Source organism: Punica granatum, chromosome 1, assembly GCF_007655135.1.
Source record: "Punica granatum isolate Tunisia-2019 chromosome 1, ASM765513v2, whole genome shotgun sequence".
Lineage (NCBI taxonomy): Eukaryota > Viridiplantae > Streptophyta > Magnoliopsida > Myrtales > Lythraceae > Punica > Punica granatum.
In genome coordinates, this window is record NC_045127.1 from 48,366,411 (window position 1) to 48,393,301 (window position 26,891).

The window sequence follows — 26,891 nt, forward strand, 5'->3', positions numbered from 1 at the left end:
ATAAATTCGTGTTTAATGTTGTCTTAATTTTTGACTATTTTTTATTAAGAAATCTTTAACTATCCTAAATGAGTACTAACCACATCAATCAAGAGGAAATACAAAAAAAAAAGAGAGAGATTGAGATAACCTTTGAATATAGAAGAATGAATTAATACAGACACATAGTAAATCGAACATAATTATAAGCTAATAACGATTTAACTAAAATTTTCCTTTCCTCTTAGATATATTCCTGTGGCTAGAAAAATACACTTTGTGATATTTGTTTCTTACTTGCAAGACGAGAATCGTACTTTTTCAAAAAGTAGTAAACCAGCTGCGAATTAATAACAATTTAACTTCCTTTTTTTTAGATATATTCTGTGGTCAAAGAAATATACTTGTGATATTTGTTTCTTCCTTGCGAGATGAATGAGAATCATGTTCTCTCAACACTTTCATACCAATGGACCGCTTCAAAGGTTCAATTCTTCCACTTGCAAAAACAACATTCTAGCTAATCACGAAGACAAAAAAGAAATTTAAAAAATTATATAAAATAGTTTGAATGCACATTTTAATTTGTACTTAAAAAAAAATCCACGCTTTGGTTTGATTTTCAACGGATCAATCTAAGTAATTTAGATATCCACCGATGAACTGCGATTGATAGCATCTGGGCGAACGGCACAAATTAGGAAATCCTAATCGAAATAGAAGGAAAGGTGAATAAGACCAAGGAAGAAAAAGTGCTGAAGTTCGAGAGAAAAAAAAGGCAAATAATGATGGCAAATTTGGTAATTCTATGCACAGCAGGGGGCAATTAAGTTAGATCTGGCAACAACACTCCCGACAGGTTAAAAAAAAGAGCCAAAGGACAGAAGTGGAAATTCGCAAACTCCGCTTCGGGTCTTGTGAGCGGAACGCCAAACCGAGAGGGGCCAGCCGGACGGTCATTGGCTCAGGGCTGAAACCGTAATCTCACTCTCAGAAAAAGAAAAAGAAAAAGAAAAAGAAAATCAAAACCTGAATAAATAATTGAAAAATTCTTTCTCCATTCGATTTTCCTATTTTATTTTGTCACTATGCGTAATTATTTTTTATTTTATTTTTTTACTTACCAAGTCCGTCTTTGAAGACATTTAATTGATTCAACCGACTCAAAGGCGTGCAATTAATTATGACAAACCAATACATTTAATTTGACTGAATGCAATTTTCAGTAATCAATGGCCACATCATGTTGCCTACTCCAGGAATAGACTCTTGTGTAGTCTAATGGATAAGATTAAAATATATCTCGACGAACCTCCAATTAAAGTCGTTATTATCAATCATTCATATCGCGTCATATTATATGCTTTTGGAGGATGCGATTGATAATAATGCCGAGAGGCCCGGTGAAGAGAAAAGGAGGAGGGTTTGCAACCCCTTTTCCATAATACACATTTTTTTTTCAAAATAAAGCTGCAATCAATGAGTTCTAAATCGACAATACCTCTTTTCGATATAATGTACGTCACAAATTACATGATTTTGCTGTTATTATATTCACGATGTAAGACATCGAGTTTTGCACTTCTTAAGTTCAAATTTGGTGCAGTTAGAGCAGTTTTCGGGTAATATAGGGAAAGTAAAGTTTATGCTGTTATCCACACTACCCTCTCTCTAATACAATTACACAAATTAATTATCATTACGGATTGTGCAATATTCAATTAGTTGAGCGTATTTGGCAATTGTATATTATGTGTATCAAATCTAAATATAATGTCCTATATATAACCTCTTTCATGTGAATGAAATAAAACATTAATTGTAAGTAATTCCCTGACTGAAATAGGTCGAGTGGCCCCACAAATTAACAATGTGTTTGTTTTCGGAGTTAAAGTCACGAATTTGTGATTGTAATTGTGATTATAGAAGAAGACAAAAATATATGGGGCCCACCAGTTTGACTTTTGAAATATGAAATGAATGGAAGGTATAGATAATTAATTATAATGGGATTGTATTTTAATAATATATGGGGCCCACCAATTTGACTTTTGAAATGTGTGTTTTGTTGTGTAGTGTTTTGAGTTAAAGTTAAAGTTAAAATCTTAAATCACGACTTTGAAAACAAACGGAGTTGTCTGTCTGAATTCTGAGTAAGAAAAGCACAGGGAAAAAATGTTAAATAAGAAAATCTCACTTCTAGCCCCAAAAAAAAATCTCATTTAGTTAAAATGATGAAATTGCGAGAATTTCTTTATTTAGAAAGATGTCTTTCGGGTTTTACGGTTATTCTAGCAGTAGAGAAGGAGTCTTCAGCTCTTCACTGAAGATATAAGAACTACGAGTCTACGAGAGTTGTTGAATTGAAATTGAGAGTCGAGATAGAATTTTCAAGATTAAAGAGTATTAGTAAAATAATAATAATAATAATAATTTTACCCAAAATGATGATGATAATAATAATAATAATAATAATAATAATAATAATAATAATAATCACAAGACTAATCCAGTAGATATTCAAAATATATATAACATATAAATTTGACTACAGCCCAATAAATAACAGCAAAACAATAAATTTCTTTATCATTTAGTATGTTGTATAGAAATTAAATAATAATAATAATAATAATAATCTGTATATATAAAGTTATATATCGTATAATAAATAGGGTTAGAAAGGTTGATATTTATTGATATCGGGCTAAAAAAGGTCAACATTTATGCAATAAAATGGTTAGAAAGGTAAATAATTACTGATATAGGATTAGAAAGGCCAATATTTAAATAATATTTACTATTATATGTAATTTAGATTAAATTTAATTTAAAAATAACAAAATTATAAAGGAAACCTACTTGAAGTAATTTATCTAAGTATTTTTGCCCCCAATATGGAAATTTTTATTTGTATTTAAAAATAAAAAAAATTAGAAAAGAAACTTTGCTTGGATTAATTTGTACATGCATTTTTGTCCTCAATCTAAAAAATTTTATTTGTAAAAAATTAATTTTCAAATGATAGGTTAACTTTACAACCTATAAACGGACTAAAAGTACAAAGTCTAATATATTATTAGACTATTAAAATCTCCTATAATTTTAAATTTATATTGAAAACTATATTATAGCAAAAAAAATATTATATTATATTATATTATATATAATAATTTAATTATTTGTGTGCATAAAATGGCAACGTAATTATCTGTAATTTGGATCTTACATAGTTCATAGAAACTACTTTATTCGAAATGAAATTTTGAAAAATAAAAATGATCCAAAATAAGAATTATAATCTTACATCTAGAGGCAAAAAGTCTAAGAAGAAATGATACAAAGATATATGAAAGGAACCCCTGCCATGCAGGAGCCAAAAACACAAGTAAAGAACATCCTAATAAATAGGGGTAGAACAATAAAAGTTTTATAATTTAGTATGTTGTATAAAAATAAAATATTAATAATAATTGTAATTGTTATTAAGGAACGTATATCCACATAAATGTTTTATTAGTAAATAAATATACACTACATCTTAATAAATAGGGATAGATTAATAAATATCTTAATAACTTAGTATGTTATTTATTGAAATTAAATAATAATAGTTTAGTTACCCAAAAATAATAATAATAGTAATATTTTTTGTTATTATTGTAATTAAAGAAAATACGTCCAAAGAAATGTTAAAGAACGTTGTTAATCACTTATTGTTATTTTCTAGTCAATAAATACACATAATTTTGAAGAAATTAAGAATTATCTAAAATTATATTAAACTTTACTTTATTAATTTAACAGTCATTTTAAGCCTTATAAAAGTTAAATTAACTATATCTCTCAACGAAATGATTAGTCATTTTATCTTAAATTATTAATGTTCAGAAAACTTAATCTATGAAATATGAGGGATAATAAAATAGCAGTGCATACAAATTTAAAATTTTATAGATTTTATAATTATCATGATTTTATTAACTAAATCTAGATCTTGAATTTTTAGGATTTTAATTTTTTTTACAGATTAAATTGATAATTAGTATTATATGATTATGATATATTTTACATGAATTACTTGCTTAAGAGCTCTCGATCTTACATTATCTAGCGCAAATTGAAATTTATCGTATTGAAATTTATATAGTATAAAAGGAATTTTTTTTTAAATTAATATAAACTGCAAATCGATATAAATTATTCTCTTGATATGTAACTTCTCATAATAAAATTGTCTCTACAGAATCTGTACAATGCACCGGTCAATAATAAGTTGAGCAATAAGCTTAATTTCCAAGTAAATCTTTTTTCTCTTGCCTATAAGGTATAACATTGCCAACCAAATGAAAAAGGGCAACGTATAATTTTTGTGTAGTAGTCGGGGTTTTTTCAATTGTTACTGTAAAATATTCTTTAGCCTTATAAGTTATTGGGTCAATCTCTAGTTCAAAAGTTCGAGCTGACAAATTTTTGTATCTAATTTGTTATAAATCCGTGAATTTCTTTATATTTTTTTCTGATATGGGACACAATGACTTTTAACAATTACCAACTTGAACTATCTGGAGATCCATCTAATCATCTACGCCTAGCGTAACATATCGTTTATTGATAAAATTTTAAAATGATGTATCAAAAGAGAGAAGTAAACTCTATTACTATCTCAATCAACTTTTCCCCCCCTTTTTGCTGGGTATCTCAATCAACAAGTCAAAAAAACAAAAAACTATAATTAAAAAGAGAGGGGGTTGGATTGGGAAGAAAGAAAGAGCACAGTAGAGTAGAGAGTAGCAGGGGCAGCGTAATATGCACGAGCACATATGTTGATCCTTCTGCTCCTGATCGACGGTGCCCGCCGTAATTGCCCCCACGGCCACGGTACGGTACCTCTCTCCTGCCATCTTTTATGGGTAGTCAGTCGTCTATCATTTTTTCATGATTTTGCATCGGAAAAATAACTAGTTCAATTGAATGATTTTGTGACTTCAAGTTAATCTAAGCTCGTCTAGGGTCTTAAAAATGTTGTCAAAAACTAGATTCTGTCATCTGACTCTAATAACTCATAATTTTATGATTTTATTTTCCTTGATCAGTTAACTGGCCGTACAAACTTAAATTTGGTAGACTCGCATTAAAATGTGTGTTTATTTAGTAAATTAAAATCAGTAGAAACTCAACTCTCTTGAGTGAAAAATCAATTATAATACATAAAAGCCAAAGTAGAGAGCTGGACGCGCCACCTAACCCGAATTGACAAACACATAGCTTCGCGTTGATTGACTTTTCAAATCCAGTTAAACGAACTTTTACTATATATTTTATTTATGTTCTATTCATTGAACTTTTTTCTTGGACAATTTATACTCGATTGAGTTCTTCTATACTTGTCCATGTTCTTTGTATATATTGATGATAATTACGAGATTTTTTATAAAAAAACTAAAAGTTTTCTCGATAATGAGAAAGCTCTCTTCGAAACAATTGATTCTTTTTCAAATTTAATGCACGAAATATTCTGTAAATATAAAATATGAAAACTCATTTTATGCATAATTGTTCTACTCATTATAGCTTTTTGTTTTTTTCCCTCAGGAACTCTCTTCTATATGTATTTAGATTATTATCTATATATATGTTATTCACCTATGACTAAACTATGTGTTTGTTTGCCATCGCGGCTTCAGGTTTTTTTAGTCTCATTTCAACAGTTGGTGTTTATTATGTCTACTCAGTAAAATATGCAGCTCTTGACGCCCATCATTTTCTATATATTTTAATTTGTAAATTTGACAAGAAATTACCGCATAAGGCGCGAATATCAACTAATTGAACTAATTTATCATCATTTGCATCCCAAATTGTACGAGAATTAATTAACTTTTTAGCCGTTGCAGCTCATAAAAATGGAGAACTGAGCAAAATCAACATTTAGAAAATATAATAAAAAGAAAAATAATGTTTGGTTTGTTCATAAAAATATTAGTAAGAATGTACGTTGATCCTCATCAATTTTATCTCAATTAAGGTTAGTATTCATAAAAAAATATGTTTAAAATTATTTTTACAACATTATATTCATTGTTCACAAAAACTTATGATTCTATAATTCGATTCTTCTTTTTGACTTTGTAAATCCTCCATCATTTCTGTTCATAATCTCGATTTTGACTGTGTTTTGCGGTCAGGAAATCAAGTTTGTGATTAATCCAAAGAACTTTTGTATCTGAAATTTCTCAAACGATTAATTTCTTCGGACCAATAGTAGAACTGGATTCAATAAGTTTCTGATTACGCTTCCAAGAGCATACATACATACATACATACATACATACATACATACATACATATATACATATATATATAGCAGATAACATAAATTAAGAAGTAATAATTCTGTCTCAAGTTTTTATTGAAAAATGACGCTTCTGCTTGAAAGGGATGCTTTTTCTATTTCTCTTTCTTTTTTTCTTTTTTCTTTTTTAATTTCAAATGCTTCTATTTGGTCTAAAAAACATTAATATATGCAAAGATACGAAAGAATTAATAGCCTACGGAAAGAACAAATTATACCTAGAATTAGAAACGATCTGATGAATCATAATATTATATATATAATGTACACTCACTGATACATATATTTATGTATAGGGTCATAATTGATGGAGGACCAAGAATTTGCAAAAAGAGGAAAGGGAAACAGATGTCTGCAAGCTGAACTTGCTGAATCCTTATTATAAATCTGAACATCGAGACCGAGAGAATGTACGTACCTAACGTGTAGTAGAGAATACTATTATTTACTCTCTTTTTAAAAAATTTTCGTTTGTATATTTTCTCGTTTTTTGTTGTGAATAGTGAATACTTTGCAGAAAATGCGATTGTCTTTTATAATATGTCGATACTATAAGAATAATAATTAACATATATTGGCCTATAGGCCCTATACTATATGAATAATAGATAATTGGAAATTAGAGAGATATGTATATGATATGCCAATGCCATGCATGCATGGCATCTCTCTCTTGTCGTGATCCTTCGAGGAGGACCTGATTGCGGGAATTCGTTCACCCTTTTCCTGATTCCAATGGTCCCCATCCGTCTTCGACCTGCCCCATCAAAATAAAAAGTATGCATAAAGAGGATTTTAATGACTAGACCAGGATCTACTAAAAGCTGGTACCCACCAAAAAAAAAAAGAGGGGCAAAAAATTCTACGAGAAAAGGAGTAAAATAGCATTCGTATGTTCTAATCAAATTTCCAGGAAAAATGCAAAAGAAATAAGCATCTTGAAACTCCTCAAGACGGTACGGGACACTCCAGATGAAGAATTGCACATCATATTATACGTGTGAATTCTCGCTTTCTACATACTCATAAATAAGAAGTTGACTCGAATGGTGGGACGAATTTCTTCCTTTAACCTTCTTGTTAGCTTTCATGAATTCATTAAATCCGACTTAGATGGTTCGCATGACATAACCCGAAACAGGCTCACGCTGGATTTTGCATAAATAATTATTCCTCTTGTTCTGATTTTCTTTTCCGTGGAGGATCGACCAATTCCAGAAATGGGGAATTGGGTAACTTGTGGGTACCATAACTCTTGACATCATTTGAGTTTGAAATTCTAGGACGTCTTTTGACTTCTTTAGTTGAATGTTTGTGCGTTGGTCGGCTTTTTTGGAAAGACTTCCCATCGGCATGCGATTGCAAAGACTTCGAAGCAAGGACGAAGTCAGGAATTATGTTCATGGAGCACTATATACAAATAAAGCGAAAATGTTGTATTTAAATCACGGACATATCATATGTCATATGAACTTCGAGGTTTAAAACACTAACAGTCCGTTTGTTTTCAGAGTCGTGATTTAAGATTTTAACTATAACTTTAACACAATACACTACACAACAAAACACACATTTCAAAAGTCAAACTGATGGGCCCCATATATTATTAAACATACAATCCCATTATAATTAATTATCTATACCTTCCATTCATTCCAATATTATCGGTTTCCTCTTGTTTTCGCATTTCATATTGCATTTGCAATACGATTACGTAATGCATCCATTTCCCTACTTCTCATGTCTACATCAACCCGATCCCCAATTAGATGAGGAGGATTTCGGAATTCATCGTAATATTCCCATGCATTTCCATACTCTTCGAATAATCTATCGTGATAATTATTTAGCCGAATGAAATTGTGCAACACGAAGCATGCGAGAGTAATTTGTCCTTGGCGAATCGGCCCGTAATTTGACATTGTCCGCAGTATTACAAATCTGTTCTTCAGCACCCCAAAACACCGTTCGATAACATTACGAACGGATGCGTGACGCTGATTGAATAACTCTTTCTCCGTCGTTGGTGGGGTGTCGTCATTATAATCACTGCGGTGATACCTTTGGCCTTTGTAGGGAGCCAGATAACCGAGAATATTAGGGAATCCCGCATCGACTACATAATATTGTTCTGCAAGCACAAATGTAGATCTAAGATATAACAGAAGTAGAATGTATTTATGAAAATACATACGCGATTGACAAGGGAACATACGATATGAGCATGAGGAACTTACCGCCATATGGTGCAGGAAATAATTCCAATGTAGCGGCATCGGACAGAATTCGAGAGTCATGAGCAGAACCCTCCCATCCAGTGACAACATAAGTGAACATCATGTCATGCGAACAAGCGGCGAGTACATTTTGCGTAATCTCGTTATTCCGATCGCGATACGCGCCTCTCACCGATGATGGAACACAAGCAGACACATGGGTCCCATCGATTGCTCCAATGCAATTCTACAATAATAATGAAAAGAATACGAATTACACTATAAAGCACAAAAATTAGTGGTATTTTAATTTATCACATGTACGACACATACCTGAAAGAATGGGTACCATTTTCGGCAACTCTGAATTTCCGGCTGCACATCAACGTTCCTCCGTCTTATATACGTTGGTGACAACGAATGAATTCCATGAGCTATTACCTTGATGACTCGTGACACCGTCTCCTTAGAATGCTGAAATCGTTCGGCAACCACGGCCAAGTGAGTACTATGTGCAACTACCATTAAGAACATGCCGACCATCTCATCGACGGTCATACCATTCCTGCTATTTCTGATTTCACAGTTTGCTCTTAGCGTATCGCACATGTTATGAAATACGTGAGGGTTCATTCTGAAATTCTCGTAACACCTTGTGTCACTGCCAAGAACTTCCTCTATGTAATATCTGCCTTGTAGACGTGAGGTTCGACAAGGAATGTTGCGCGGGACATCTTCTTCGGCCGCAATCTCCAGCGCCAGATACATCCCCATAAGTTGGGCATCTCTTGATTGGTTATCATTTTTTCGTAAAATCCCGTGTCTTGACATTGTGTGTTCCCTTTAGCTTAGCGAACTATATCGACAAACAAGATGGCAGATTACCAAAAGCATATAATTGAAATGATATGGTCAAAGGAATGAAGATTCAAATGTAAAACAAATGCAAGTGCAATGCACAAACATTGTAATTGCATGTCACAAGAGTCACATAAAACAAACACAGTTCAAGCAAAGTAATAGCACACGCAACAAATATAAAACAAAGGTTTGGTCAATGACATAACAAATAAACTCTTAGTTATAAAGATATATCGCAGTAGACGATGGACCGTGGCCGTTCAAGGGTCAAGCAGGCTACAAACCCATGGCAACCTTGTATCATCGAGAAGGCACATGAACATACGCCGTGTGTGCTCTTCCCTTGAAAGTCGATCACTAGCCACGAGATACTCCTTTATGGACATGGATGGACGCATTTTATTGAGCACATCCATCGCCTCCTCGATGCTGCCCTTCGCTGGTTTGTCAGGGCTCGTCACGGATTTGCTTTTCTTCGTTTCAGGAGGGGTACAATTTATGTCCTTGTCCCTATTGCTGAGATTGCACTTCAACATGTCAAGGCACTCCTGCAACCGCGACCCGGTGGCCGAACTCCTTTTGCGCACACGACGACGGGACCTAGTAACAACTGGTTTGATAACCTCATGAACGGGGTCATCACTATCGCCGGATCCCTCTTCAAGATTGATCGGTTCTTTCCCACGGCTTGACGCTGCTGCTAGGAACTCCTCTTCCATGCGTGCATATGTTTATGGGCTCTTTGGTGGGTCGGTGGATGAAATTCGTAATGCACATGTTGCTGTCTTAGACCTGAACAACTCTTTTAATGATGTGTAATGCTTGCAACCTTTGTCCTGAAAAGTCTTGAAGCTGCTGTTCTTCTGCATGTTAAAAAAAAAACGCAACAAATATAACAGTATGAACTACTTTATGTGGAAAATTACAAACTGAAAAAAGTGTCAGAAGTAAAAGTTAGTGTTACTATACCTTAATAAACTTGTCCCAGACATCAGCGTTCGCCTTTACGGTATTGGTTGTCTCATCCCAGCCGACTCCAGTGTGCGCAATCAGCTCGGTGAACTGCGTGTATTGGATTCTCAGTCTGCGTAGTTTCTGCCGCAACTTGTTGGCGTCGAGAATGGTGCCTGGAAATTGCTCTTCCAGCTCCTTATTCATTTGTTCCCAGTCCCTGGCTTTCCAATATGTTGTATGCGTCCTTGTGAACTTCTCGAGCAAGATGGTAATGAATGCGTTCTCCAGCGCTTCAGTCCACTCAAGTACGCCTTCACCCTTGGGGGCCATGTCTTTGAAAGAACTATAACAACAACTTATACTGCGGTGATACAATAAAATATGACAAACAACAATGTTTGTGTGCACTTGTTGAAAATTCAGCACAAAAACAGACATATAAATATGCAGGCAAGGCAACATCTTCAGTTCAAACCGCAGAGAATATGTCCAAATTCGATGTACAGAACCAAGTATTTTCCCAACCTAAATTCAGCACATAAACAAAAGTGCATGGCTTATCATAGAGAAAAGCTAAATCCCAAAGTTCGACACTGGAAAATCTCGGAATGAGTACAGCAAACGAAAGGACTCTATATCGCATCCGAGACATTTGCATGAGATATACAATCCCTCATGCCCTTCAAACGAGAAGCACTATGTTCCGAACCTGTACTATATTCCCATACCTTGGAAGTTTCTTCTTCTAGCTACGCCGATCCAGTAAAACTATAACAAGTAGAATTTTGCTATGATCAATAATGTTTGCCATTTGAATTTTTCTGTAAGGATGGTGGATCTCACTCTCTAACCATTGACATATATTCTAAATGAGAATGGACTTACAAAAGTGGATTCAGGTGCTGAGATCAACATATATTATTTGATCATAAGAGAGCAGTTATTTATCACATGATTGCGAAAATAATCAAATACAGAATCGCTTATGAACATTCAGACTCGATTATTTCAGTCAACCCACCGACCAGAGGAAGAAACCTTTCTCTTTTCCCAGAAAAATTGACAGAAATAGCTCGATTCTTCGTGGCAATAACGAATCATCAGCAAGAGCTCAGACAATCAATGATGGTCAAAGGAATCTTTTAAGTTGTATAAGCTAGTAAACAGCTCAACTTACACGACAAGGGACCTTAAACCGTTCCCTAAAGCCATCAATAATAAGCAACAAGACCAAGCAGTCACAAGCTGCAATAGAAGCCATACCACTTGGCAGTGGCACGAACCATCAACATTCACTAAGCATTTACTTTGGATGAACAGCACAGGATGAAAGCAAAAGCAACGATTACATTGTAATGCTATTTCTATTAAGCCCTTCACAGACATTTCATCGAGCATGTGAGCTGCCCGTGACAAGGGGAACCAAACAAATGCAACGAGGAAGGTTTCAGACAAACAGAACGCAGCAAAACAGATCAGTATTCCAATCCAAAGCAGCGGGAATCGACAAATTGACCAACAGCAACAACAAATTCCACCGCACAAAAAGCAATCAAACCGAAATTGACCAAAAATCATCAGCAACTTCGACCAACAGCATGGGCGAAGAACTATCCTCAACCCGGCAAAAAAATTGGGGAAAATCACAGAATGTAGCTTGAAATTGGAGGAAGAAACTACCTTTTCACTTCGATATGGTATTGGCTTCGGATGAAGACGCCTCTTATACCGTAACACCCACTGGTAGGGACCCGACAAAATTCGACGCCTGTCCACTGATTCAACTGACGACCGAATTCTGCAGGGGGGACTATGTGGCTTCACGCGTTCGTAGAGGATATGTCCTTTTCGCCTCTCACCAACAGATTCGCGGATTAAAGCTTCACGGATGTAGATCGCAGAAGGAAGAAAGTTGGGGAGGCAGTGAGGTGTCTGAACAGCAGAATGTTGGGTAAGGGCCAACCTTTGTTCTTTCAGTCAAACTAAGAACTGGCCTTTGCACGGCCTGGGGTGTGGTGGGGGCAAGGGTAGATACAGGATGATGGACCCCACAAACGGTCGAATTTATTTTTGTCTTCTTCTACAATCACAATCACAAATCACAAATTCTTAACTTTAACTCCGAAAACAAACGCATGGTAATAAATTTAAAATTCGATAATATCATGTAGTTGGCTCCCTGGAGCCTAAGTGGCTCCGCCCTTGCTTCGAAGGTTGAATACTCAAGAGTACGAAAATGCTAAAACCTTCTAAATTGTATACGTAATTATCCTCCTAATACTTTGCGGAAATTGTAATAGTTAGCAGGACAACAAAAAGGGTAAAGCAAAGTTCAAAAATCCGCTCTTACATTTGCATCTCATAAAATACATAATGCATGCATCATATAGGCAAGAGCTATAATTCCTCCTATTTCAGCCGTACGTGCCAAAATCATTTTCACTTGCTCGGATTCTGCAAATAACCCTAGCTTTCATCAAAATTACAAACAGCCATCATCTCCTTCTACTTTCAGCATGTTTGGCATGTGCATTATTAAATAAATATGCATGGGCGCCCTGCGGGGTCCGCACTACCAGTTAATTTAAAGGAAAAAATTAACCTTTTTTTTTGTAAATAATAATAATAATAATAATAATAACGTCTTTTCTACTGGGACAAGTTTATTGCAATTCAGAGCCAAATAAACCTCAAACAACGATTCGAGACCGTCCAATATAATAGGATGAAATTAACTTTTTCTTTAATTCCTTTCTTTATTATTGCTATCACAATCAGGAATGCATTCAGGATTTGGAATAAGGTGCGAGATCTCTAAGGAGATAAATAGTGTAACATATCACTTAGTCTATAAGCAATTGGCCTCATATTCAATCCAAAAATTTGAATTAATAGGTTGTGGTATCCAATCACTTATAAATTTATAAATTTCCTTTTAATTTTTGTGTGTGTAATAACATGTCTCAACAAATAGTTAAAGACGATTTTTTTTTAATTTAGGAAGACAAATATAGGAAATTTTTTTAAAATTTAATGAATTGTATCTAGATTTTCTTTAGGTGAAAATTTCAGTACGAGCAAATGCCCTTTTAGCCCTCCTCGGTTTTATCCCTGGTTATAATATTATTTGTTAAGCTATTGGTATAGGTATGTGTGTGGCAGTGGAGTAGCGAGTAGCGCGTGAAAGCTAAAAAGAAGTAGAAAAGGCTCCTGGAATTGAGGGCCAACTGAGCGGCGGCGCAGCCCCCTACCCGGGCCCGCGCGCCGGAGGTTGGGTTTGGACGACCGGCGGTATTGGCTGCGGTGCGCCGCTCACGGGTGTTGGAGACATCAAATCCAATCAAATCATTACTTTCTCTGTCGAATCCTTTTATAATACTACATTATTATTAATATAATCCAAGGAGTAATTTATATCCAATTCGATTATAGATGAGATCCACGACCCAGTAAAAGAATTGTTAGAGTTTACATAAATTCCATCAACTCGGGATCTCATGCTCCGAGTTGGCGATTTATGCCATTTCATTAGGTGTCATTCATCAATGATGGTGTACAATCAATTTATTAAGGGTTAATTATCTAAAGTGGCATGACATTTGTACTTTTTCTTAAATATAGTACGACCTTTAAAAAATTACACAGAAAGGCACAACATTCAAGTTTAGTTGCTTGTAACACGTTAAAAAAGAAGATCATACCCGATGGTCGTCTCTTTTTGTGTTATTTTTTAAAGATCGTGCTATATTTAGATAAAAAATGCAAAATTCATTCATTTTTATATTACTCTCTAAAGATCGCGCTATATTTAGAAAAAAAATACAAAGATCGTACATTTCTGTATTTTTTTAAAATCGTGTTATATTTAGAAAAAAAAAAATACAAATATCGTGTTTTTTAAGTAATTAATTAATTAATTAAAAAAAAAAGAAAACACATTAAGGTTTTGTGGTTTTCTGTGCACTCAAGTAAAGACTGTCCTTGGAATATTTCCAGAAGAGAGAGGTAAAAGTACGCACTGAATAAAGCGCTGCTGGGGATTGATGACGATAGAAAGCAGTGATCGTGATTCGTGACCCATATGTCAAGCGTTTGCACAATTCTTTCAACATAAGCAAGAGCTATATGGCAATAGTGTCAGTTAAGTCGATCTAAGGAACAATCGATGTACAGTTTGAGGAGGAAGAAATCGACTCTTATCGAGTTTTAACAGATTTTTATTAGGGCTAGTTTAGGACTCAGGTGCCATGAACTTGTACAGAGCGAACCGGCAGTCTGCGGTCGGATTGATATTGATGTGCACAGCCTCCCCCAAGCGTTTGAAATTGAAGATGCTGAAAATTAGATCTCATATGGCCCGACATCATGATCAAGATCCTCTCCACCAGCCCAATAAAACGCCAACAAGCCCAACGGAACCCTAAAAACCTCTACTTAAAAAGGACTTCTTTTGATAACGGGGACAGTGTCACAATGGCCTTACTCAAGAAAAAGGCATGATATGTTCCAACCTGGCCAAACCATAACTCGTAAGAGGACATCTCGATATATCAATCGCTCGACTAATACATAAGCGAGCAACCAAAAAAGAGATCATGTAATGAACAGCGTACTAGATCATCAAAATTTGACAATCTAGCCCGCAGCAACTGCAAGAGTATCGAGTGACAACATGACACTAGCTACATAACGGACCCACGATTTTAAATGGATCATTGACGATATCTTAAATGCTGAGGGCCAATATAATGTAGCACATGAATGCATGTACAGGTCTTAAAACTAGGAGCATCAGAGCCACAGGCCCACAGCTGGGGTCTTCTTCTTCCCCACCCACCACGCCCTGTCGATGCCACATAAATTCTCCCTCTCATAGATATGTGGCCCTAGATCAATTAAAGGCTCACTTTATATCATTCCTCCCATTAAAGATCCTCCAATTGATTACGAGTATCTGCCTGTACAAAATCCTGTCCTCAATTTCGAATCAATAAGTTTGGTATTCAATTCTCATCTGAAAAAATAGTTACCAACCTTGCTTAAATAATTGAAATAAAGAAAAATAAATCAGATATATATATATATATATATATATACACGAGGATTCTCACTGGCCACTGAAACATGTCAGTCTTTTGTGGAACTAATTTCTCACTTTTAAGTATTCTATACATTCAAATAGATGAATAATATTCACTCAATAGTTACTCGTATAAATCGCGGGCAAAGAAAAGAATATGGTGGGGGTGAGGTGACACCGTCATGATGAATTCCCATCCATCCATTGGTTCCCAGTTTCAGGTTTGCTGGCCACCCGTACGCATAAAATGCCCGAATTAATCCCCAGTAGAAAATACGCAAAGACCGATGAATTGTTTTCTCGGGATAATATAGTAACAGCGTTCATAAAATTTTACATATGATCGTTATATATTATAGTCATTCCATCCGAGCCGTTAGACTAGTCGAAGTGTTCCGATATATATAACACAACCAGCTTGACTCGTTAAAGCGTGCCCAAATCTTGTGATTTTTTGCTATAGATAAGAAAGTGCACGACCGGCGAAAGATATTCTGATGGAAGCTTCTGTGAAATATATGAAGAAGAAAAGGATGAACGGATGCATTGTATACATGGAAAGGAAGGATTGGAAGGAAGGGAACAGGTGTCCTTGTCTCTCACTTGATTAGGGCGTGAAAGCTCCATCATGCCCGCACATGCCCATGGGGGAGAAGATGGGCCCCACCTACCACTCTCTGTCTTTGATACCCTGGAGGGACACGTGTCAGTAGCCTCCAGGGGGATGGATTTCAGTGATCAAACCTCCGTTTACAGCACTTCCTATCTCGGTATTTCTCTCGAACCTAAATGAGAGAAAATAACCATGTCACATGAAGGAATCACCGAACGACCCTATAGCATTATGGGGTACTTGACTATTTCGATGATAGTATACGAGAAATGGTCCGATCTTGCTAGCATGTTGAAGTTCAACAAGAACAATGTTATGTTAACTTAACCTTTCGACACGTATTTGGTGTGCATCACCTAGTATCCGAAAACGCAAAGTGAATCCAGATTAATTCACGGGCTTTGCAAAATTTGAGGTGTATGAGTTGACATGGGACCGGGGGTTCCGAGTGACCGGTCTCACGCGGAAGAGGGAGGAAGGTGGAGGAGGAGGAAGAAGAAGAGGAAAGATTCTGACACAGTGGGAAGGAAAAAGGAAGAAGACCGTGTGGACTCTGCAGACCGACTCATCGCTGTCTTCCTTCGAACAGGTCAGTCACTCTCTCTCTCTCTCTCTCTGCCCCCTCTCTGGGGGAAATGTGGGCTGTTCAGTTCTGACAGTTTCTTCCATGTCTACTGTAATGAACTTAAGCCATGAATCTGAGATTACCCCAGCTGGGCAATTCTCTGGGTCCCTGAATTGGACCGATTGGTGTACTATGTTTATGTCCTCCAATGTCAACCTGATTATTGAACTGCTGCAAGAAATGGCTCGTGTAAAAAATTTGAGCTTTAGAAAGACAGGGGAGTGTGGCTGGTTTGATTTCTGTTGAGAGGTTGAATCTCTACAAGGTTTGAGTTTTCACTTCACTTTGTGATTCACTAAGCTTTTGTGGAATACAGGTTTGGTTAGGCTGAATTTTTCGCCTTGTTTCTTCATCGTTTTGGCTTTTTGGAGCTTTTGCTGGAATTTTTTGGATAATCCCAAGAATCTGGTGATGTATGGAGTTTTGATTTGAAAATTGTCATCCCTGAGCTATAGCATGAGTTTATCTTTTTAGCTTTGTTTTTCGCAGGCGATCGTTGTGAACCTATTCAAGTCCAAGAACTGATCTCCTGCCAACTTATTGAACTGGAAAGGTTCTTGTCAGCTTGTCGAGGATATCTCGATTTTGTCGTCAAAATTGAGCTGATGCAGAATATGTGATTGCAGAATGAAATATTGGGAAGATGGTGTATTTAAATTGGGATGAATACTCTGCAGTATATATTCTTAGCAGATTCATTGGGAATGAGTTGACAGGAATTGTCAATTTCGTTCGCTGTTGCAAGTTATTGGGGTTGGCCCTTCAGAATGGAGATAGTCGGCAGCGATAACACTGGATGCTCTTCGACCCAAACCCGAAACTGTTACACAGTCGCTGGCCTCTCGGGGACAATTCTCGAGTCAACCCAAATCTCTAACCTGAAAGATCGGTATGTTCTCGAGGAGCAATTGGGTTGGGGACAGTTTGGGATCATCAGGGCATGCTTGGACAAATTCACCGGGGAGGTCCTTGCGTGCAAATCCATTGCTAAAGATAGACTAGTTACACCAGAAGATGTGCAAAGCGTGAAGCTTGAGATTGAAATCATGACCAAGTTGTCGGGCCATCCGAACATTGTGAATCTCAGGGTAGTCTATGAAGAAGAAGATTACGTGCACTTGTTGATGGAGCTGTGCATGGGAGGAGAACTCTTTCACAGGCTTGAGAAACACGGGAGGTTTTCCGAGATGGAGGCTCGGTTCCTCTTTAGGCATCTGATGGAAGTCGTCAAGTATTGTCACGATAATGGAGTGATCCACAGGGATCTGAAGCCCGAGAACATATTACTGGTTTCAACGTCCCGGAAATCACCAATTAAGCTGGCGGACTTTGGTCTTGCGACATATATAAAACCTGGTTAGGCTTTTCATACTCTGTCTTTGATTACTGATAATAAATGGACCTTGCGGGTAAATTGAAAGCCTAGGCGATACTTTTCAGGCATTGTTTGCAGAACCAAACCTGACTTTGAACTGGCCAAGCTATGGGGTTAAAGTCAACAACTATAGCAATATAATTAAATAATGAATTATTTAAAAATATAAATTTACTAAATTTGATGTAAAAGGAGCCTCTCACTTAAACTTGGCTGGCTCTTGCTCTGAAGTGGCCCGTTCTTATGGTTCAATCATATATCTATATGGATTTTCTTGGATACAGATCGAAGAATGGTTCAGTTCTTGGTCCAGCTGGTCTAAACTGGTTCTGAATCTATGGTCTTAGGTTTGACTCCCTTGTGCCATCAGTTAAAACAGTTTGGCCACTGATATGGGCTTCAGGGAGACTCCCTAACCAGCTTGTCCATCGACACGAGGAAATATTTTTCCATGGATCCCACACTAGCTCTGATAAATGAAGTTGGTGCTTGTTGGCTATGTAATCAGACAGCTAACTTATATGACAGGGCAATATTTGCATGGGACTGTTGGGAGCCCTTTTTACATAGCCCCGGAGGTTCTTGTAGGAGGGTACAATCAGGCAGCCGATGTGTGGAGTGCAGGAGTGATTCTCTACATTCTACTCAGTGGATTGGCACCCTTTTGGGGGAGGACAAAGTCGAAAATATTTGAAGCTGTTAGGGCTGCAAATCTTCGGTTTCCTTCTAGTCACTGGGACAGCGTCTCTTCATCTGCTAAGGAGTTGATTGCTGGAATGCTCCAACTGGATCCTTCAAAGAGGCTCACAGCTGCAGAGGTTTTGGGTGAGGCATTTCATATTCGTTGCTTCCTTAGTTAAGTTGGCATCCATATATCGCGGTCACAGATTTGTAATATCAGCACACAAATAAATATTGTACCATAACATTCAAGAATGCCCAAATCTTTGTCTACACTTAATCTGTATAGTGTTGCTCGACAGCTTTGGGTCGTGACCCTCGTGGGAAATATGTCCTCACAAAATGTGAAATGGAGCCTGTTGGAAGTTTAACCCAACTGAAGCCAACAATAGATGGGAGAGAATCCACGGACATGCTATAGGGGAAAAAAATAACATTTTAAAAATGCATAAATTTGCTGATTGAGGGAGGCTAGAAATTCTGGTTATACCTTTCTGTGTTTATCACTTATAACGGTTATCACCACTTTGCAGGTCACCCGTGGATGGAGGGCTTTGGGCAAGTCTCTGAAGAATCTCAAATTCAAGGAAATATAGATTATGGAATGCTAGAAGTGGGTGTAGGTTCTCTCTCTGGCCCTTGCATTGCCACGTCCCGGGATTATAGCTTCAGTCATGAGTCACATTCTAATGATGAGAACGCTCTCGAGCGAACACCCACATTCTCTTGCAGAACATCCTTCTCTACTTTCCTAATGGGGGATGAAAGGGAAACTCCCTCCTCTGCATTCAGCAGGTTCTCATTCAGCTGTGAGTCAAGTGCTGGGTGTTTCTCCTCCCCTATTCCGGCAATGCCGAGTTTTACTTTCTTCCGCCCGACCTCTGCTGTTGAAGAATCAAGTGGTGAACTCTCACATTCTGATACAGATGAGGAAGGTAGGAATCATTGTCACTCTCATATCTCCTTAACTATGCACTTTTAATTAGTGAGAACAAATAAACAAAGAATACGTAGTTTGCTAAGGGGAGAAATGTATCTTTGTTTTTTCCAAATACTTCCCCTCCAGATTTTTGAATGTTTGTAGTCCGGTAACCTTGTGCCATCTTTGTTTTCCTTCCCAAGAAAAACGAAAAGAGTACCAATTATTTGAAGGTTCCATGACAGGATATGGTTTGTATTTGGACTAAAGCACAAGACTTAGCATTTCTCGTGTGAAAACTGTGAATGCAAATGAAGAGACAGGATAACTTATCATTGACCTTGTGGTCCGGTAACCTTGTGCCATCTTCTTTAGTGCTTCCATTGATTTTTTGCTCAATGCTGCAGAGTCAAGGTTGGCAAAGCTGTTTCAGTTGGCTGCTGCTTCCACCCGTGTAAAGCGCGAGATAGAGCAGCTAGATCTGAGGACAGACATACAGGCAGGAGGAGGTACTGTTAAGACTCGGATTTTGAGGATCCACAGCCGTAGGAACCGTACCATCGGGTTCGGCGAACACGATCAGATCGATCTGAAGGTGGCAGAGTCGGTTATTCGATGGGCATCATGCGCGCACATGCCAACTGCTCCGTCCTTGAGACTATCACTTGTCTGCTAAGAGAGTGGAACTTCACGGAACTAATGGACCCCGAGGCAGAAGTCCCAAATGCTAATATTGACAGGACTAATACCCAAACACAGTTTGTGGTACATAGAGAGAGTGATGTGTTCAGTATTATTTTCGATTTATTAAGGTTTGTGGTTTTTTGGGATGATCGTGAGATACTGTTGTGGATAGGGAAAGAACTGGGTTGATATCTAACAAAAGAAATGCGGAAATGCAAGTGAGATGGTATCCTTACATCTACATGAGTTAGTGCAGGACGGACAATACATTGATTAGGCATTCTGATACAAGGAATTTTCGTCGATATCACTTATTACGGGATCACGGACGAAATGACGAACTCGTAGAGCTGTGTGACAGACAGGAGTGCATCTATTTGAGGGTTAATGCGTTAACTCAGCATCTCTGTTTGCAGATTGGGTTGAATATTAAAAAGTATAACAAATTAAAATGGGCAAATTAAATTTAAAATGAAGGATAAAATTAATTGCGTTTGCCGGGAGTCGAACCCGGGTCTATTGCTTGGAAGGCAATTATCCTAACCGTTGGACTACAAACGCTTGGTGGTCAACACGTTCCTCACTAGTTTTATTTAAACAAAATTCTTTTCTTTTAACAATGATATTGAGCCGCTCAACCCGAGTCTATCTATTGGGACTTCGATTAATAATCCTTACAAAAAGCCGAGTCTTCGCATTCCATTCGATACATTCCCGCTCAGTATACCGTTTATAGAATATAAAATAGAGAATTGATCAAATATCGGAGACCGTAGCTCGGCGAAGAATAATTGATAATTCATGCTACTGGGGGAGCGGGGATAAGAAGTTGGTACAGTTTATAAAGGTCAAAACATCTTGCAAAATTCAAGGGGCTAGGATGATTGATACTCATAATGAGGGACGGCATCATTACATTGTTGAAGCTCGGAGCCTCAGATTTCAAAAAAGAGAAAAAGGAAAAAAGGAAAATTGTAGACTCGGATGTTCGCAGCTATCTTCACTAACTTGGGGCGTACTCTTGAATTGCTGCCGCTAACTTATCCCGGTCCTCAGCTGATTTCGTCCTAATTAAGAACGTCCGTGCCACAACCTGCTCGTTGGTATCATCCTGCACACATACAAGGCGGAAGAAAAACCACTCACTTTTCTAGCACCAGAAACCCGAGTCAACCTCAATCTTCGAACATAAGAAAGCACAATATGGTGCTGGAAAGGAATTCTCCTGCAAAACACAACAATTTTGCAAGGCAGTTCCTTTCCATTCTGGTCGCATTCCTTCATACTGAATCCGATTTACAGTCTTTTCAATGATGCCAGGAAAATCAAGCAAAAGTGGAAAAGGAGAACATCCAAAATTTCCTAACAAGTAGCAACAAGAAACATAGTAAAATTTCTTGTACTTAACCCCTAATAAGGCTTTGAGAGCATGCACACATTAACCTACCAAAGAGCTTTCAATTGAACCATTGTAAAAGAAAATAAGGAGAACATTTGTTGAATAAACGTAGATAGGCATATTACCGCAGTGTGGAATATGGCGACAATAGAATTTTTCTGCAAGATCGTCTTGATGCCCTGGTACAGCAAAGCATTGAGCAACACCTTTCCAACCTGTATCGAGCATTATCCAAAATATAGGCATATTAAACTTCCAAACGCTTTGGTGAGTGAACTCACGTGGAGAAAACATTGATGTTTTGTTCCCTTTGCGTGAGAGTAAGAGAATAAAGGAGAAGACCAAGAAGTAACCGGTTGAAACTTAAAAGGAGATAGTGGTGCTCTTTCTTTCCTCTTTTTTTTTTTTTTTTTGGGAACCCAAAGGGAAACTTACATCATTCCGGACGAGAATCGTTGGTTTAGATTCCTTAGAGCCCTTGATGGCACCTTCTTTCAATTTGATAGAGAGCTGGCCAGTCCCCTTATCCTTCCATGGATCCTTATCGGCGGGATCACTGGACTGAATGCATTATAAGAGATGAAAAACAAAACCAAAGATTACGACTTTCTTCAACAAATACTGTTGTATAAAGGGTCTTTTCTAGAAAGAACTGCTCTATGCTGTAACTGATGCTGACTGACAAATTTATGGATCAAATTTTAATATGCACATAATATGCTGAATAACATAATCACCAAAGGTCCGCTAAAAACAAGCTAATCTTTAACGACGTCAAAAAGGTGTTATTCGAGCAGCCAGGACATGGCTGAGTCCATTAACATGAATCAGTAAGTGGGTATCCCAAGGCAATTGTAATAACTCCTGGCAATATGTACCTTCACAAAAATTTTACACTTGACTTCATGGACAACAGTAGTTCCCTTTTCTTCTGATTTCTTCACGGACGGGCTGCTAGGCTGTTCCGCTTCTTCTGTTAAAAAAAAAAAAAAAAAGGAACACCTTTCACTAACCCCCAAAAATTTCACTTCTCTTTGCAATATCCTTATTGTATTAACATTTCATTACCGCCACTAGATTTATACAAACTTCTAATAGAGACAAAAGTTCGTCCGCTGAAACTGGCACACTCCTAAACAGGTTTTGTTTACAATGCAGATAAAAGGAGAAAAATCAAAAGCATATTTTAGAGAATAACAGCAAGAGCGCAGGATTGCCAAAGCATCGGAAAGTGGGATCTGATTTTACCATCTCCATCCTCAGAAGCATCTGGGTTTGCAGGGGCTGAAGTCTGAATTCCTGAACCTAAAATGAAAATGCCAAAAATAAGGATTTTAGGATTCTTTGTGAGACAAAAGTGAGTACCGCTGCAGTTCAATCCCAAACACAGCACATTATTTGTCACTTTATTGCTAGTTCAACAGCATCTATTCCGATGAACATCCAGAACAGACACTACATGGATAGAAGATGGATCATGTTTCAGTTGTAAGGATAGGGAAAATGGCACAGCAAAAGGATTGCGTTAAAGTTGCAATCTACACTTATTGCTTCATATTATTGAAGCTGACAAAACTTAGAGGAAGTAATAGCTGCCTATAAATTTATACTCCAATTTCACACATGCACCTCCTACAACTACATTTGCCTATCATATTCTTCTAGTTAAAAAAAAATTCTTGACAGTTCATTTTTCCCATTAACTATCTCTAACTTTGAAATTCTCACCTGCTGAGACATGCTAAAACTCAAAATGTTCAAAGGAAAATACATGCAAAACCCAAATCACCTATGAAACATGGCAAAATTACATCAGACCTACCAGAAAAGACGGGGGTCTGGCTTCCGGAGAACATCCCTGAACTCCACGGACTGGAAAAGTTTATACTTGTGGAAATACTGAATGTAGGAATGACAGGTTTCTCCTGAGAAGATTTTGCATCACTGCTTTTGCTCTCCTTCTTTTCAGGGTTAAAGGATCCCACCGTGGGTTGACTATTGTTGGATACTCCAGAGTTCAATAAAGCTCCAAAGCTCGGAGTTGTACCAGATGGAGTAGAATTCACCTTATTCTGAGATAAAGTTGAAGCATTATCCTTACTTTCAGGCACCGATTTTTTACTGTTGTTCCAAGTTCCAAAGGTCCACGTTGCTGAAAATCCTGAACTAGTACCAGGTGGAACAGAACTCAGCGTATTCTGAGAAGAATTTGAAACAGCATCCTTATTATTTTCCAACACCAACTTCTTTTCACCAATATGAGGTCCGGCAGCGGACAAAATCTCCCCTTTTGAGGTGTTTGCTTTGAGCCAATTGACAACATCACTGAATTTCTCCTACAAGAGCACAAGAGGTTCTACATGAGAAATGCAAAGAACAGAGTTATGAAAGCCCTAAAAGCTGTCATAATGACAACCAGCCTTTCCATCAGAAACAATCTCTCAACCAACACATCAGATGCCATGGAAGAAGTAAAAGCTGCTGACTGAACTGGTTGTGAAATCAAGAAGCATGAGCCAGCAATGTAATATCATACAGTCGATATGTAATGGCTGTGATAGTAAGGAAAACAGGGATATAAATTCAAATGAAAAAGGAAGATCCATCCAGTAATTGATGAACCAGGTAGATCCTCTGACATCAATATGTACCTCTACAACAGATTAGGTCCAAGCATTTCTGCAGTTATTCAGTATACACATGTTCACTATATAAACCAAAGATCAACCATAGAAACTATTCTAAGCTGCTGTATTTTCATTTTTTTTCCTGGAATTATCCTCACACATATCATATGAAATTAGATGCGAACAGTGGTAAGGAGATGTCATTGAGGAAGACTACAGCAGTCTAAGAAACAAAGAATAATAAAAACTGTACCAATATGCTTGAAGCATGGCTAAGATAGTCCCGAACACCATCTTCCCAAAGTTCATCAGGGTGATTCTTCAACTGTGTCTGCACCCAACTGAGGAAAACGACATACATGACCAACAAGATATACAGATAAGATAATTGCAAATATAATTGCTTTACGAATTAAAACACTAGCCCTATTCAATGCATTGGAGAGAAAACATCCCTCGTCATATCCCTAAGTAGTGTAATAGGCAAGACAAAGGGGTACCTGGCAAACTGGGTGTTGAGAGCTCTAACATGCTGTCTAGATGACTCAGCTCGCTGGGCATCCAACTTCGGTGCTACTGGCAATGTATGCTGAGATGGTTCTGCTCTCTGAATGTCAAAAGTGGACCCCGCAACTATTCGCTTATTCCATAACTGCACCGCATTACGGGAAAATAACTCCAATAAGCATCCAATCCAGTGATTATATTTCCCACTGGGTTTTAGCTCTTTCAAATCGCAATCACCATAACTGATTTACCAAGACTTGATAACATGAGGTGAAGCAACAGCGATTCCCCATCTCATATAACAAAGTGATACGCTGAAATTCAACAAATTTCACTACTATAGGCTCTACCCTCAAAGATACGAACTTCGGGATTCCACCCCAGCAGCTGGGACTGGATGGATATGTGAGCAAAACCATAAAGCCAAAAGTCCGATAATCAAGAAATCGACTTAACCAAGACTTCGATGCAGAAGAACTAAAAGTTCCAACTTTATAAATATATATGCAGGGTAAAACATTCAAATTGCCCATAAGAGCAGCATAAGTGAGAACCCTCGAGGCCTCCACAACCGAAAATAGGATGTCAGCACAGAATAACGGAAAGAGGGTTATTAAAAGGTGAAGCTTTTTCTGGTCGACAACGGATTGAACACCAATAAGAGGTCCCAACAAGAAGCAATCCAATCACCCCGAAGCAGCGAAATGGAGAACTTTCACAGACAGTTGAAGAGACTAGGGTTTGGGTTTAAGGATCAATTGAGCAACTTACCGCCGAGTCATTGGAGTCGGGACTGGGGTCCGACCCGGCAAGACGCTTCCTGCTCATGGTGTAACGGAATCCTTGCTTTTGATTTTGCTTGGGGTCGGGGATAGAAGAAGATTTGAATTGGAAAGGGATGAAAAAGGTGATGCTCACTGATTAATTGAGTAGGGTTCGTCCGCTCTCTCTCGAGCTCTCAAAAATGGCGTCCAGGCTCAGAGCCCCTCCTTTCACTCAGATACCATACAGCACTTTCAAAATTAAGGAAAAAAATAAAAGAAAAAAAATCAATAATTATATATATATAAATATATATATTTGGTTCTATAATAAAAGTAAGTACAAGGACTAGGAGATTTACACATAATTATGACCATTCTATATTTTTAAGATGTTATTGTTATTGTTATTACCCTTTTTTTTATTAGTATTATTACAAATATTATTACTTCTTACTTGTTGTTTGAAGGCTATAATATTAGTTCGAAAGTACCGAGACAATAAACAAGTCTTGGTATCATGATTTGGAGTGGTTTCAACTGTGAAGATAATGATTCGAGACGGATTATTAGCAATAAAATTCACTCAATAAAATTACTAAATATTAGTTTGGAAGTAAAGTTGAAGGCGGTTGCTGCCATTAGATCGGGTGGCGGAGTAAGATTAACTAAATCTGAGCCGGTAATTTAGTACATTATTGTTTCACCACCGGAATCAAATTCTCTTCCTCCCTTCTTTCCTCTTCTGCTCCTCCTCTTCTTCTACTGCACCGACTATATCCATTACCTCAACTCAACTTTTACATTCTAATAGCAAAATGCAGATTGAGGAAGATTTTAATGAAGAAATAGAGGATGAAGTCGGAAGCAGGGAGGTAGGGCGCAGGTAGTTGTCCTCGCGACCGTCAATCCGATAGGCGGACAACCTTTCAATCACTTCCATATTGAATAAGTCGAGATGCACGTAAACTAACCCTGGCAATATCTAATGGTTCAAAAGAACAAGGAAAAAAAGGAGGGGGGGAGGGGAGGAATTTTAGACGTTGTAAACTAGGACTGGAAAAAATGAAAAAGGTGGGGTTAATTTATTAATGTGCAAAATTGGGCAGCCGCCAGGGCAAGGAAGAAGCGCAGCGGCAGCGCCACCTTGGCCACGTGCTGAGGTCGGCGTCGACTCGACCGGCAACGCCTTCTTCATTGGGCCCCACATCCACCAGTGGTCGGTCGTGAAAATGAGGGCAATGAACAGTATCCT

General features: G+C 37.4%; 4 protein-coding genes and 1 non-coding gene across 10 annotated transcripts; 1 reads left to right on the plus strand and 4 right to left on the minus strand.

Moving 5' to 3' along the window:
* Positions 1-8,022: 8,022 nt before the first annotated feature.
* LOC116207083 (protein ALP1-like) lies at positions 8,023-9,324 on the minus strand. Its single transcript, XM_031539949.1, has 4 exons — positions 8,884-9,324; positions 8,572-8,797; positions 8,396-8,465; positions 8,023-8,164 (listed from the first exon to the last, which is right to left on the minus strand). Exons 1-4 carry the CDS (start codon positions 9,322-9,324, stop codon positions 8,023-8,025), a joined length of 879 nt encoding a protein of 292 aa, XP_031395809.1.
* An 818-nt stretch (positions 9,325-10,142) lies between these two features.
* Positions 10,143-10,710, minus strand: LOC116207094. The gene is made up of 2 exons (XM_031539956.1): positions 10,381-10,710; positions 10,143-10,274 (listed from the first exon to the last, which is right to left on the minus strand). The coding sequence occupies exons 1-2, from the start codon at positions 10,693-10,695 to the stop codon at positions 10,143-10,145; spliced, it is 447 nt and encodes a 148-aa protein (XP_031395816.1). The 5' UTR covers positions 10,696-10,710.
* A 5,555-nt stretch (positions 10,711-16,265) lies between these two features.
* On the plus strand, positions 16,266-20,583 carry LOC116193148 (calcium-dependent protein kinase 26-like). 6 transcript variants are annotated; one of them, XM_031521926.1, is made up of 6 exons: positions 16,266-16,647; positions 17,000-17,096; positions 17,173-18,039; positions 18,587-18,883; positions 19,273-19,674; positions 20,066-20,583. In XM_031521926.1, the coding sequence occupies exons 3-6, from the start codon at positions 17,451-17,453 to the stop codon at positions 20,332-20,334; spliced, it is 1,557 nt and encodes a 518-aa protein (XP_031377786.1). In that variant the 5' UTR covers positions 16,266-16,647; positions 17,000-17,096; positions 17,173-17,450; the 3' UTR covers positions 20,335-20,583. The 6 variants fall into 6 exon arrangements, with proteins under 6 accessions (XP_031377786.1, XP_031377789.1, XP_031377791.1 ...); XM_031521929.1 differs by having other exon boundaries at positions 17,000-17,091; XM_031521931.1 differs by lacking the exon at positions 17,000-17,096 and having other exon boundaries at positions 17,158-18,039.
* A 248-nt stretch (positions 20,584-20,831) lies between these two features.
* TRNAG-UCC lies at positions 20,832-20,903 on the minus strand. Its single transcript has one exon. It is a non-coding gene; the product is annotated as a tRNA-Gly (tRNA).
* A 216-nt stretch (positions 20,904-21,119) lies between these two features.
* On the minus strand, positions 21,120-25,885 carry LOC116192785 (nucleoporin NUP152). The gene is made up of 9 exons (XM_031521425.1): positions 25,647-25,885; positions 24,869-25,020; positions 24,622-24,709; positions 23,564-24,077; positions 22,990-23,046; positions 22,620-22,714; positions 22,177-22,302; positions 21,867-21,956; positions 21,120-21,453 (listed from the first exon to the last, which is right to left on the minus strand). The coding sequence occupies exons 1-9, from the start codon at positions 25,701-25,703 to the stop codon at positions 21,346-21,348; spliced, it is 1,287 nt and encodes a 428-aa protein (XP_031377285.1). The 5' UTR covers positions 25,704-25,885; the 3' UTR covers positions 21,120-21,345.
* Positions 25,886-26,891: the final 1,006 nt, after the last annotated feature.